Source organism: Akebia trifoliata, chromosome 4 (assembly GCF_017979445.1).
Source record: "Akebia trifoliata isolate Shusen 1 chromosome 4, ASM1797944v1, whole genome shotgun sequence".
Lineage (NCBI taxonomy): Eukaryota > Viridiplantae > Streptophyta > Magnoliopsida > Ranunculales > Lardizabalaceae > Akebia > Akebia trifoliata.
In genome coordinates this window covers 8,865,950-8,879,630 of record NC_141378.1, presented here as the reverse complement: position 1 = coordinate 8,879,630, position 13,681 = coordinate 8,865,950, and the positions used below count along the sequence as shown (strand labels likewise).

The window sequence follows — 13,681 nt, the reverse complement described above, 5'->3', positions numbered from 1 at the left end:
GTTGATACAAGATTTTAAGAATGAACGACCACCAAACTCCCAAATATAAAATTAAAATTCAATGATAAAAATTATATATATATATATATATATATTTTTTATTTTCAAAATTCTGAGAATATTGTCCTCTCCTCTTGTTTTTGGATGCCAAAAGGTGACTAAGGTTGACCATCAAACTCCTATTTTTAAAATTTAAATTTAATTGTGAAAATTATTTTTATTTTTATTTTCAATTTTTTTTTTAGACTTTGGTCCTCTACAACCCTATGGCATCAAATTGTGTTTTTAGATGCTAAAAGGTGATCCAAGTTGAAAATGGACGAATTCCCAAATTTAAAATTCATATTCTACAATGAAATTTTTTTTTTTTTTTTGAATTTTTTTTCAAAATTCTTAGAATTTTTTCTTCTACAATTTTATGGCATCAAATCATGTTTTTGAGTGCCACAAAGTGATGCGGTCAAGAAATTTTCCTTACTAACTTAATAAGGAAAGTATATATTTTTTTTCTATTTTGATCCCCCAAATAATCATTTCGATCCCTGATTTTTTGCTCAAAACTCAGCCAAGTTGATTTGACTCAATTGGATTTCGTGCCTCTCTCGGCCTTGAAACTAAAAAACAACTCATTGAGTCAACTCAAAATTTATCAAGTCAAGTCAAAAATCTAGTTAAGGCACCATCTGTAATATTTTTGTGAGGAACATAAAAAATAATTATTTTTATTTATTTATAATATTAAAAATTAATTTTAAATATTTATAAATTTAATATATTTTTGTTTGACTTGTTCAAAATGACTAGTGAGTTTTGGACTTGACCTACTATACAAACATTTAAGTCCAAATTCAAACTGTTTACTAATCAATTTGAAAAAGAAAAAAAAAATTTAAGGACGACATTAAAAGCAGAAAGTTTGCTTCTTCTTTTTTTTTCACTATAGGCAGGAGAGAGAAAGGGGCGTTGGCCAAAAACAACGTCCATTTAGCATCACTCTTCTTGAATTTTTTTTTTTTAATATATGAATTTGAAAAGTGTAGCAATAATTTTAACATGAAATAAATTAAGAGAATGTTGATTAAATGATGGGCATATTAATAGAGATAGATAATACTCTTAATTAAATGAAATATTCAATAACAATAGATGTGGCTCTAAACATGCTTGAGTGAAAGAATATGATTTATTTAGTTACCTAAATATTTAGGATATGCTTTGATGATGATGATGATGAAATACATATGATCAAACAATGCTTGGTTTCTAAAGATTTGACTCATCCAAATTATTGAACAGGGCAATACCAATTTGGTGGAAACCAATCCTATAAAAAAAATGGATTAAACCTTGTTTAGTTGCCCATTTTTGTTACTCGTTGTAGATATATATATATATATATATATATATATGTATATCATTTTCCACTATTATGTCAAAGAAGGCAGAGAATGTTTGTCATCAGCATGTAAGCACTAGGGCATCTCAAATATTACCAAAACATGGAGGTATGGGCAGAGCTAGGATTTTCTTGTGCGGGGGAAGGAATATGGTTAGTCAATAAGGTCAAAGAGCTTGACCATGACTCTTTAGGAGAAAAAATTAAAGAATTTTTGGTTAGAGGTTGAAGAATAGGGCATTTAATTAGGTTATTTATCTTTAACCTGTAAGAGAAGATCCAAGTCAAGGGGGGTAATGTTGTCTCCAATATTCACCAAAACAATTATATGTATACGTGTATATATATGTATATGTATATGTATATCATTTTCCACTATTATGTCAAAGAAGGCAGAGGATGCTTGTCATCAGCATGTAAGCACAAGGGCATCTCAAATATTACCTAAACATGGAGGTATGGGCAGAGCTAGGATTTTCTTGTGCGGGGGAAGGAATATGGTTAGTCAATAAGGTCAAAGAGCTTGACCATGATTTTTTAGGAGAAAAAATTAAAGAATTTTTGGTTAGAGGTTGAAGAATAGAGCATTTAATTAGGTTATTTATCTTTGACCTGTCAGAAAAGATCCAAGTCAAGGGGGGTAATGATGTCTCCAATATTCACCAAAACAATTATATGCCCTTTAATGTTGATCTTCTCTAATATGTTGATTAAAAATAATCTCAATACTCTCGTTTTATATATGTATACCTTTGTTTCAATTTGAAAAATTATCTGATTTCTTTTTTAAAAATCAATCTTCTTCAAACTCTTTAAGTCAAAAAAATTTACCCTAGTCCTCGACCTTAAGATAAATCTACTTTAGCCTTCAAACTAAAAAGAAACAAATAGGATTTTTGAAATAGAAGAGGATATAATTTTTAATAGAAAATTCTACGATTTTTTAAAATCGATTAAGATAAGGTTCAAAGAAATGGATTGACAACGAGGTTAAAACTAATTTATAATAGAGCTTGAAGATGATTTGTTTAGGACGAAAAATTAGTTTTCTTAATATAGTTTGACAATGAGGGTATTTAGGTTAACTTTTGTCAGCCTAAACAAGAATAATAAAGTTAAATATGCCATGTTATGAGTTTAAAAGCATAAGGGTATCTTGAATCTTGAATATTTACAAAAATGAGAAAGGGAAGCCTACATCGTAATATATATATATATATATACATCTTAGACTTCATAGCGATGTTAGCATTGTCCAACATTTTTTTTCCAGTAACACCCTCCTTATTTTGTCTTTTTAGTGAAAAAGACAAGAGTGTATTAATATAATAAATACTACAAGTATTTAAGTATTTTGAATTAAATATATTTTTTTGATAAATGTTTTGACAATCAATATTAACATAATAAATATATTTATTAATGATTTAATAAATATATTTATTGTGTAAAAGACTAATATGTCATTGTCTTTTTCACTAAAAAATAAAACGATGCGAGTATTATTGGGAAAAAAATATTGGACAATGTTAACATCCCAATAAAGTCTTGGACGTTAGCATTTCCTTTTATATATTTAGTTTCATAAGTCAGTCGGGGAGCAACAAAGTCAAAACATAGTCACAAAATTCTTCAAATTTTTTAGAAAATAAAATTCTTCGAATGATAGACTAGTTGATTAAATTGACAAATTAAAGAATTAATTGATGATTTATCAATTAATCATGAAATATGATAAACATTTTTACCCTTCAATCTAATAATTATATGTTTTCAACATTCAAATTTCAAGAAGAAGATAAGATTTTTAGGGAGGTTTTAGACGATGATTTTTGATAAGAAATTCAAAGACGTCAATTGTCTTTGCCTCATTTTATAGCGAATTTATCTGATTAACCTAATTGAAGCCCCACAAATAATTGGCATGTCCAATCCTTTGCTATTAATGGGTCAAAGGGGATGCCATCATTTGAAAACATAAGGGGTTGTCACAAATATTACCAAAATGCAATAGGGTGCTTAAAATTGAGAGAGAGGGGGCAACACGATTAAACGGACATGTCATCATTTGTAAAAGACAAAGGTATCTCAAATCTCCACCACACAGAGGTGTCTAAAATTGAGAGGGGTCTAAACTGCCCCCTCTCTCGTTCACACTTCACACCCACACCCACCTTATTTTTTTAGAGCTGCTATTGGCGCCCCAACTTTCAATTATTACACATAAATTAAAAATAAAGAAAATAAATGAATAATTGAAAATAAATAAAAAATGGAGTGCTACTAGAAATTCTCTCTCTCTCTTGCTAGACTTTTTATTTTATGGATTTAGGATTTTATCCAAGTCTAATTATAAATGTAAACAACTATTGAAAGAGTAATTTATCAAAACATGTACTGAAAATTGAAAAATTATCAAAACAATACATTGTTTATTTTAATTTCAAAATTGGCAATTTATCATTTTAAAAATTAAAATAGGTAAAAATTAAATATTTTGTAAAACAAACATTTTTTAAATTATTTTGCTGAAATCAAAACAAGGAAAGTATTTACTATTTTATAGAATAAAAAAAAGGTTTACTAATCATTTAAAAATTTTAATTTCAAAAACAATAATTTATTGTTTTAAAAATTAAAATAAATAATATGCCATTTTGATCAATTTTCAATTTTATTGTGTCGTCTTGATAATTATCTCTTATTGAAATTGTTTGAAGGAGTGTTATATGCTTTGTAATGTTGAGATAATAATTTAAGTCATACCTTCCTAATATTTGAAGAGTATGTTTCAATCTTTAATTGGGATGTGATAAAGGATCTAAGGAATTTATGCGTAATAAGTAAAAGTTGGGTTGCTAATAGCAGTTCTCTCATTTTTATGGGATTTAAATTACACTTTGATCCCATGTAATTTGGTATAATTTCATTTTGACTTTTAATGTTTTGAAAATTGCACTTATCTCCCTTTTCACTAATGGAGTAAAAGTGCAAATGTTATTTTACTATTTTACCCTCTTATTTCATATTAATTTTTATTAAAAATAAAAAAAATTTAAAACAAAAATTAAAATACCCCACCTATGCATTCATAGAATCCATACCCAATTTTTTAAGAGCATATTTTTATCTATAAAAAAGAATAACATTTCAAAAAGGGCAAATGTTTATAAAAGGAACCTAACACTCAGGTTGACGGCAATTTGATGGAAGGGATAAGTGAATCTTAGATAACAATAAGGGACGTAAGTATAATTATCAAAACATTAGAGGTCAAAATGGAAGTACACCAAATTAGAGGGCTCAAAGTGTATTTTTTTAATTAAAATAATTTACACCAAAAAAATTGATTTGCCATTTTCAGAAAAATTCCTTCTTGAAAACGGGCGCCAAGAGACTTGGAATCTCTCTCTCTCTCTCTCTCTCTCTTATCTCGATCACGAACGAGGAATGTTTCCACTCTTCCTTACTTTCTTATCCACTCCAGATACTCTCTCCACTAATTTGTGGCTCCAAACTCCCACAATAATCTAACCCTAAACCCCACTTCTTTCGTCTTCTTCTGCAATTTCGAATCTCTCTTCTTCTCTACAATTTCACCACATTTTTCATCCAATCCATCTCCAAAACTCATCTGAATCTTCTCCCAATTCGAATCCATCTCAAAGCTCTTCTAAAATCTATTCGAATTCGCATTGCAAGCAAGAAAATTTGAACCAATTGATGTTTCCCGCCGTGTTTTTGTTTTTGGAAAATTTGATTTTTTTTTCGGTTAATCTGTTTCTTTGATTGAGATGGAGAGACTTTCACATAGAGATCATGTATTATTAGGTTACAGTCCTCGAAAATCATTCGGTTCGCCTAAACTCCCGCTAAGAACCTCAGATGTAGATTTCCATGACGTATTCGGTGGTCCTCCTAGGCGTTCTTCTATCCATGATTGGCGTCACAGTCTTGGTGATTCGAAATCATCTAGAGGAGATGAAGAAACAAGTTCTTATCGGAGTCCTTGGTCTGGTTTGAGTGAGAAACCAGTGTTTGGTGAGGAAATTCGGAATCGTAGGAGATATCAGAGTGATGATTTCTTCGACGACATTTTTAGAGGTGATGAGTCTTCGACCTCAACCCCTAGAAAGCTTAGTCGTGATCCATTCTCTTCGGCGCCAACTTCTCAGATCCAAAGTCCTGCCCATCCACAGCCACCCCAATCGGAACAGTCCGGAGGTTCCTCAATGCCTCCACTGCTCAGGTTTGCACAAATTATAAGCTTTAACTAATAGCGATTTGAAACTTATTAAGTTTATTAAAAAGTTCCATTCTTTATTATAATTCTATTCTAATTTTGAAAAAAAAAAATCTCATTGTAGCATATATGTGTATGTGCCTTTGCCTCAATATTGGTATACTAATCCTTGGTCATATTGTTTCTGTAATATATATCTGGATAACTTTATTTCATTCTTGTTTTTGAATTTTGCATCACCATCATTCATAATTGTTATCATATACGCCTGATCCCAACTTATTTGGAGTCAGAAACATGAATTCTATTTTGCAATTCAACCATATCAAGAGCTATGTTTAGAACGTATATGTACAATTCAAATTCATTTGAAGAGGTCTGGCGCAATTTTTTGGGCTGGCTTGATTGTTTTAGTCTTTTTGGGTTTATTCAGTGTTTTAAAAACCAGACCTACTGTCCGACCAGTTGCAGCTGGATTTTAATCAAGGATTGGCCCGATTCACTCTGCACTAGTAGTTTACAAAGAATCATTGGCTCTCATGAACCGGTTCTTGAAATCTAAAATATTATTATAACTTAAAATCATTTTTATTATGATTTTTAAAGAACAGAAGGTGAAAAAACCTTTGAAGATTTGGAGAAAATAGAAAGGTTTCAAGAAAACTTTTAATCCTTTTGCGTTGTTTCTATCGAATCATGAAAGAGTCCAGAATTGATTTCTGATTTTATATATTTAAAATTATTTAATAAATACAAATCGGTCCAATTGAATTGAACCCCAGTCGAAACTTAGTTCAACCATTTGAGCAAAATTTCGGTTTGGTTATCGTTCTGGTTTTTAAAACATTGGTTTTATCTAAATTTTCTTTTCAGTGAATATTTTTTATTTTATTTTATTTATTCAAATGGTTTCCCGAGATAACTTGACGCTCCTATGAAACTGTGACCAAGGTCTGTGGTAGTTTTTTATAGGAAAAAACATCTCAAGATGGACGATTCCATTTTTAGGATCAAAACCATTGATTTCTTTCATATTTATGTGTTTGTTGTAATTTTATTTTTTTGCTGATTTATATGACCTTTTGTTACATTGATTGCAAAATTTTCAGTTACATTGGTTGCAAAGTTCTTTTCATTGATTCCAACCATTTTTTACAATTTCCAGTCTCCCCACAAAACTCGGAAAAGAGAAAGACTTTCCACCATTCGCTTCTCCAACTCGTAGCCCATTTAGGAACAAAGAGAGTGCTTCGACAGGACTTGGTTTTCCATCTTCCCCACGTGCTTCACTATCTAGAGTTCTATCCCAGATAATCCAAGGACAAGATGGATCGAGCAATGATGCTCGGCCTTTTCGTCAAAGCCGTTTATCCCATGAATTGTCTCTCAATGAGGAGGGATCACCAAAAACCACCAAATCTAACAAACAGGATTCAAGTAGTTCAGAAGTTAATGACAATAGCAGCCAATTCCACTTCTCTATTTACAAATGGGCATGCAAAGGAGTACCATTGGTGGTGCCTCTTCGGGGAGGAAGTTTTTCAAGCTCAAAACATAGGGAAAAAACTGAGAGACCATTGACTGAATTACCCGTTCCTGTTTTGCAAGGTGTTGAGGCAGCGAGTAAATCCTTTTGGTGGGAACATGAAGACCAAGATATTAGTTTGATTCTCACTCCAACAAAGAAAGATGGAATAGATTCACCTAAAATTATCGAGGAATTGGTTCCTGCAATACCTGGAAAACCCATTACTAATTTTCAAAGTATTAAAACAAATGTTCCTGTTAGCAACCCTTCACAAAACTCAGGGAAAGAAAATAACTCTGATTCTAAAACATTGGGTGCTGAGATAGACATAAGTTTATGTGAGGGCAGAGAGAAGGAGATACTGATTTCTAAGCATGAAGCACATAAAACCGACTTGAAACCTCTGCGTTGCCTGTTCAAGGATGATTCTGATAGTCAAGGTAATAATGTCTATACCAATCAGGTTGACTTTATTTGATCAGATTGATATTTCCTGTTAACCAACCAACTACTCCAAAAGACCGATCTTTTGGAGAGGGGGAGAGCTATGAATATAAGAGGGTCACGGGGTTTAATTGGGGTATGACACACCCAAGAGAGGACGAAAATATACACTCAACACTCTCCCCCCCTCACCCTTAAGGGTTGGAAAGAATCAAACCCGTAACCTATACGAACCTAGCCATGTTAACATCCATTCTCTTGTGTGCAGAAAATGACAAGATAGTTGAACAGGCTAGAGTGAAAGAAGGTTCAGTGAAAAGCAAGGATACATCAGTTGGAGATGCTGATGACCATAAAAAGGTAAAGAGACATGTAGGAAAAAGAATCACATTGAATCTTGCCAATACGACTAACTCTAGCTTGCAAGATTCACCCATAAGTTCGGAAGACAAACTTGTCAGCAACAGAGTCAAGGGAAAAGTCAAAGAATTTGTCAAAATTTTTAATCAGGAAACTCCTTCACAACCCACACAACCCATAACTAATGCCGAAACTCGAGGTCAGAGAACTGGAGTCAAAGACATTGGTGCATGTACAGATGATCAAGAAAGTGTTTGTGCAACCAAGGCAGATGGGAAAGAGGTGACCAACACGAAGAATAACAGAAAATTAACAGATGCCCCTGTCATGGTATGTAACTTATAATCATTTGGGTAGATTTTGTAAACTAATTCTGTACATAATCTTATGTTTGCTTTAATATCTTTTTCTAGTCCTGGAAACATACTAAGTTTTAATAATGGTTTCAGGTAGATCAAGTTCTGAAACAATCAGTGAAACCTCATTTAGGTGTAAACAATGCAGCACATAAAATTGATAATACTTGCTGTGAAAGGAAGGACACCTCAGCATTACATTCAGGTTAGTTCTTTTTATTTTCTATTGGATGAGAAATCTGACTCAGTTACATATTTTGGAATACAAAATATCAGCCCTATTCATGATTTTTCACTTGTTTTTTCCTGAACTGAACCGTTTTTGGATACTATGAGCTTGTAATAATGCATCCATATAATTTTTTTGTCAGAATCGATCTCTAAAATTTCTGAGGCTGAAGTTGATACTATAGAAGATTCCCATTGTGTAGATCTCAATTCCATGGTATGTGAATTTTCTATTAAAATTGATTTTATACCTAGGATTCCCATGAAAAGCTAGTTTTCTTGGGTTTGAAACAGGTGGAAGAATTATGTCATGACCAGAACAATCAACCACAACCCGCTCGTCACAATGAAGAACTCCAAGTAATGCAGGCTACATTATTTTTTCCTTTAAGGGTGTTGCTTTTGGTTCCCATCGGCATTAATCTATGTTACTTGATATACTGCAGGTTTCAGATGTTAAAATAAGACAGTGGTCAAATGGAAAGGAAGGAAATATCCGCTCACTGTTATCAACTATGCAATTTGTCAGTAATATTTACAGACTAAGATTGCTAACTGTATTTGTTGTCAAATTTGAATGTATTCTGCACATGCGCTTCTCCTGAAAAGAAATTCCCTTACATTTTCACTTTTGGTCTCCAAGCTGTAAGAAAGCTTCTTCAGAAATTGTAAAAATCAAACTCAAAAGTTTTTCTTTCGTTCTAGTACTGATCTCTTTAAAACAGGTCCAAAAGGTCAGAATAGTTTCCAAATCTTTTTTTGATCATAAGAGCCTATCGCGTTTCATTATTTTTTAAATTGTGAAATGAGATTTATTTCATAGGAACTACTAAAATGACTTCTGATTTAATAATGCTTAATTGTGCTAGAGAGTTGAGTGTCCTTTTTTATTTTTAAATTAATATTTGAAGTTGGTTACTTAAAGTCAGCTTATAATTCCATAATTTGTAAATTTTGAGGATAGGACCAGCTTCTTGATTTACCGAACATTTCAATGAATGAAAATGTGTCACAAAGCTCCAAACAATGGGATTTTGAAAGGATTGAAGTTTCTTCTCTTAAACTATTGTCATATACACAGGTTCTTTGGCCTGAGAGTGGATGGAAACCAGTGCCCCTTGTTGACATAATTGAAGGAAATTCTGTGAAGAGAGCCTATCAAAAAGCATTACTGTGTCTACACCCAGATAAGCTACAGCAGAAGGGTGCTGCACCGCATCAAAAATATATCGCAGAAAAAGTCTTTGACATTTTGCAGGTTAGTGAAATAATTTACGTTTAGTGCACATCAAGGTGGTATCTGATAATGCGATTGGAAATGAAAATCATGCTTCTACAAAACCATTGTCTTCAACCTCTAGGGTGAAATATTTACCCTTTGACCTCTAACATTTTATCTTCTTCAAATCTCAAGAACAAGTTTAGGGAGGTTGAAGATGATGGATTTTCAGAAGAAACCTATAAATATCATTTTTGTATAAAACCCAAAAAATTTGCAAAATTTTACAAAGCTTGTCAGAATTAACTGAGTTTATGTCACGTGGGGGTTGGCAATGGTAACACCATTAGACCACAACAACTTATTTGTGTTGTTGTGTTATCCACCTCCGCTCCCGGGTGTCACATGCTCATGTATTGTGTCCAAGTTGAACCTGTGACCCTCTTATATTCATAGTTGCGCCTTTCCCATAAGATCGGTCTTTTGGAGTAAATGGTTGTCAACATGCTTCAGAGCGCTAGGTTTGTATAGGTCAAGGGTGCGAATCTCCTTGAAGGAATTTTCCACCCTTATGGGTGAGGGGGAGTGTTGAGTATTGTGTTATCCGCCTCCGCTTCCGACATGCTCACGTATCGTGCCCAAGTTCAATCTGTGACCCTCTTATATTCATAGTTGTGCCTTCCCCATCAGATTGGTCTTTTGGGGTAAATGATTGTCAACAATTTGCTCAGGGTATACAAATCCATTAAATCCTCAACTTGCCGGTAGTCAAGTCAAGCCAAGCTAAAAGTAGTGAAAGTCTGCAAGTGCGGTACTCTTTCTTTGTTTGAAAGCTCTTTCCTGATCTGTCTGCTGAATGTCTTTCCAACTCACTTGGAATTCCAACTTACGCAACCGCAAGAGAAAGCCAAAAGTAGGCCATCACTCACCAAAGCTAATGTTCTCTTGAATCCATCATTAACTGAGCTAAATGGATGCACTCCAAGTAGCAGATTTATCATTTGCTGTCTGATTCCGATAGATGCTTCTATAGAAACAAACATGGTTCCCAATAATATTTAGAAGAAATAAAGATATTTATGAAACTATAGAAAAAAGCTAGTGATAGACCAAGAAAAATTTGACTGAGATGGTTTGAGCATGTTCTACAAAGGCTGATTACAGTCTCATTTTGAAGAGATTTTCAAGATGAAGGTCCTAGAAGAGCAAGAAAAAGACCCAAAAAGAATATGGATGGATATGGCGAAAGTAAATATGAACTCATTTTCAATAACAGAAAACTTGCTGCTATACATAGTGGAATAAAGGAACAAGATTAGTTTAGTAAATCTTTCGGATAAGGCTTTGCTGTTGTTGTATAAAGATTTTTACGGAACAATGGAAAGCTGGTTGTGTACAAGAGAGACCATATAAACTAGAGATTTCTTCAATCAAAAATCAGACCCATAACCTCTATCTATTATGTTCTTTTGGAGGCTCAAAATAAGATTCAATAACAATATACAGAACAGATGGTTGCATTCATCGGGTCTTTATTTGTTTGGGATTTCATAGGTGCAACCCATTGGATGGGGGGCCCTGACACCTCACATACGCATCTGTGTCTTGATACGTTGTTTATAAAATATAGTTACGGACTATAGAAATTTGTGTGTTATGTTTATGAAGTGTGAATCTCAACTGATATGGTTATTAATTTGCTTCTCGTCACAGGAGGCCTGGACACATTTCAATTCACTTGGTTCATTTTGATTGTGATTGCTTTGATACCATCTATCTTCTCTCTACAAAAGATTGAAGTGAGATGACATTGTGCTATTGGTTCAAGTATATTAATTTTATTGTGTGTATATGGTTTTGACTGTATAGAGGGGTGTGTATACAAGTGATTCTAGAAAATCTTCAATGAAATGAAGATTTGAATCATTTAAAACTGGCAATCATCCATTATATTCGAATCTTCTGTTGTGTCATCAAAGATCAAAGGACTGCTATTGAGATCACATTTAAAGTTGTCTTCATCCAGGAAGGGTGTTCATGGTTGTATTGTATAGTAGAAATGTTAGACCATATTTGATAATTAAGAATATTTGTTATGAATGTGAGATTAGACATACAACCATGGTTTAAACTCTTGGTCTTTGGAGGCAATGAGATTTTCCGTCTTGCCCAATCTCGACTCGTTTGAGATCCAAGTCATGTTTGTCTTGTCCAACTTACCATTTGATTTTGGAGAGAAAAATCAGGGGTATTTAGCTACAAAGATTACATTAAGTTATTTAATATTTTAATTCGAATTGCCCAGTTGACTTGTGAATTTTCAATTTGACTCAACTTGAAGAACATTTGAATTTTAAAATTATGGTTTGAAGTACAATATATATATTTGGTTGGTAAGCCGGAGTTGAGCTCACGATCACAAAGTTGAATTGCGTTGTCTCAACCAACAAACCCTCGTGTCTATGCCCATTTGAAGTACAATTTCATATTCAGATGTTTATTATAAAAAATTTATAGAATTATATGGAGATAATGTTGAACAATCTAATTATTTTGGGTACACTTGCAAAATTAATGGGGCCACATCTACCGTTGCGGCCCATCTAATAATGTTTGGCCCACACACAAACAAACAGATTCATCCAATAGTTAAATAATGCTAATATTCTTCTGCCAAAAGATGGTCTAAGCATTCAATGGTTAAGATTGCATAAACTTAGATGTGATATTAAGAGTAATGTTGGTATTAAACTAATGATCAAATGTATTAAAATTCTTTCCTCTCCTCCAAGACCTAATTGAGTCATGCTGGGGTGACAGAATTTACTGTGATTCTCACAATTCTGATGTGGACATGTATGCATAACCCTAGATGATTTTTACTCGTATCGCGAGGAAATACATCTATGGCTAATGTGCACCTTTCACGTCAGACTTGTGAGAATCGCAGTAAAAACATTGTTATTTCAGCATTTTCCTAATTAATAATAGTGTCCTTGTACTTTCAACCCCTTAGAGAAATTGATTGGTTTTATTTTAACTTCTCCTCACGCTAAAATGTAAAAAAAAGAAAGTATTGGACAAAGACATGGTTGTGGAGTGGACGTGTCTCTTGGATTAAGCTGCTCCTAATTTTTTTTTAGGATCTGTAGGGGCTTCCTACGTCAAAGAAGAGTAATGATAATCAGAGATCCCCACGTGGCATATTCAAAATAGATTTTAGTTCTTCGTTTAAACATATTTATGGGGTGTGCAGTTGAGTATCCCGAGGCATATAGTCTATGATTCTAGCACATGCCATGTCATATGCCTTTGGGGAGTCCGATTATCACTGACTCATCGTAGAATCACGGAAAGGAAAAAAAAAGTGTAAGATGAAGGAATGAAATCACATTTGCAAAATTATTGTTTGATAAGAGATGCTTTTGGGGAAATAGCTTCTCTGGACATTGATAATTACATTAGATATTTTGATCTTTTGGACATTAATTTAATATATTTAGAAGTATTGGTAGAGATCATGTAGTCATTACTTAAATATATAAAGTCATTAATTCTGGTGTTTTGATCTTTGATCATTAATTTAAGAGAGATTCTATCGTCACACCAACTTTTACTAAGAACACCCCAATCCATACAAAATTGAAGATTTTGCATACATCTTGCGTTGTTGTTAGTAAAAGTTGGTGTGACCATAGCAGTTTTCTAATTTAATATCTTAGGAGCATGGTGCAGGATTTTAATTTTAGTTATTACTTAAATATATAGATGGAGTGCATTCAACAAACAAAATAAAGGGGACAAAACATTTGCCCTATATGGGATAGAAGTTTTCAATTGTACTGATTTTTTCGTGAGGATGATCTCAATGGTGATTAGATTATCCTCACAAAAAATCATCCTAATC

At 32.9% G+C, this 13,681-nt stretch overlaps 1 protein-coding gene across 4 annotated transcripts; it reads left to right on the top strand.

The window, feature by feature from the left end:
• The first annotated feature begins 4,807 nt into the window (after nucleotides 1–4,807).
• Nucleotides 4,808–11,874, top strand: JAC1 (J-domain protein required for chloroplast accumulation response 1). 4 transcript variants are annotated; one of them, XM_086439175.1, is made up of 9 exons: nucleotides 4,808–5,645; nucleotides 6,805–7,607; nucleotides 7,880–8,301; nucleotides 8,421–8,532; nucleotides 8,699–8,772; nucleotides 8,850–8,915; nucleotides 9,002–9,079; nucleotides 9,637–9,813; nucleotides 10,952–11,296. In XM_086439175.1, the coding sequence occupies exons 1-9, from the start codon at nucleotides 5,191–5,193 to the stop codon at nucleotides 10,964–10,966; spliced, it is 2,202 nt and encodes a 733-aa protein (XP_086295301.1). In that variant the 5' UTR covers nucleotides 4,808–5,190; the 3' UTR covers nucleotides 10,967–11,296. The 4 variants fall into 4 exon arrangements, with proteins under 4 accessions (XP_086295301.1, XP_086295299.1, XP_086295300.1 ...); XM_086439173.1 differs by lacking the exon at nucleotides 10,952–11,296 and adding an exon at nucleotides 10,506–10,944; XM_086439174.1 differs by lacking the exon at nucleotides 10,952–11,296 and adding an exon at nucleotides 10,288–10,493.
• Nucleotides 11,875–13,681: the final 1,807 nt, after the last annotated feature.

Bases quoted from the DNA above. Each gene is read 5' to 3' on its own strand.
- JAC1 (XM_086439172.1), top strand. From the start codon at position 5,191: ATGGAGAGACTTTCACATAGAGATCATGTATTATTAGGTTACAGTCCT. The intron at 8,773-8,849 runs GTATGTGAATTT...GGTTTGAAACAG, and splicing joins GTGTAGATCTCAATTCCATG to GTGGAAGAATTATGTCATGA. The intron at 8,916-9,001 runs GTAATGCAGGCT...GATATACTGCAG, and splicing joins GTCACAATGAAGAACTCCAA to GTTTCAGATGTTAAAATAAG.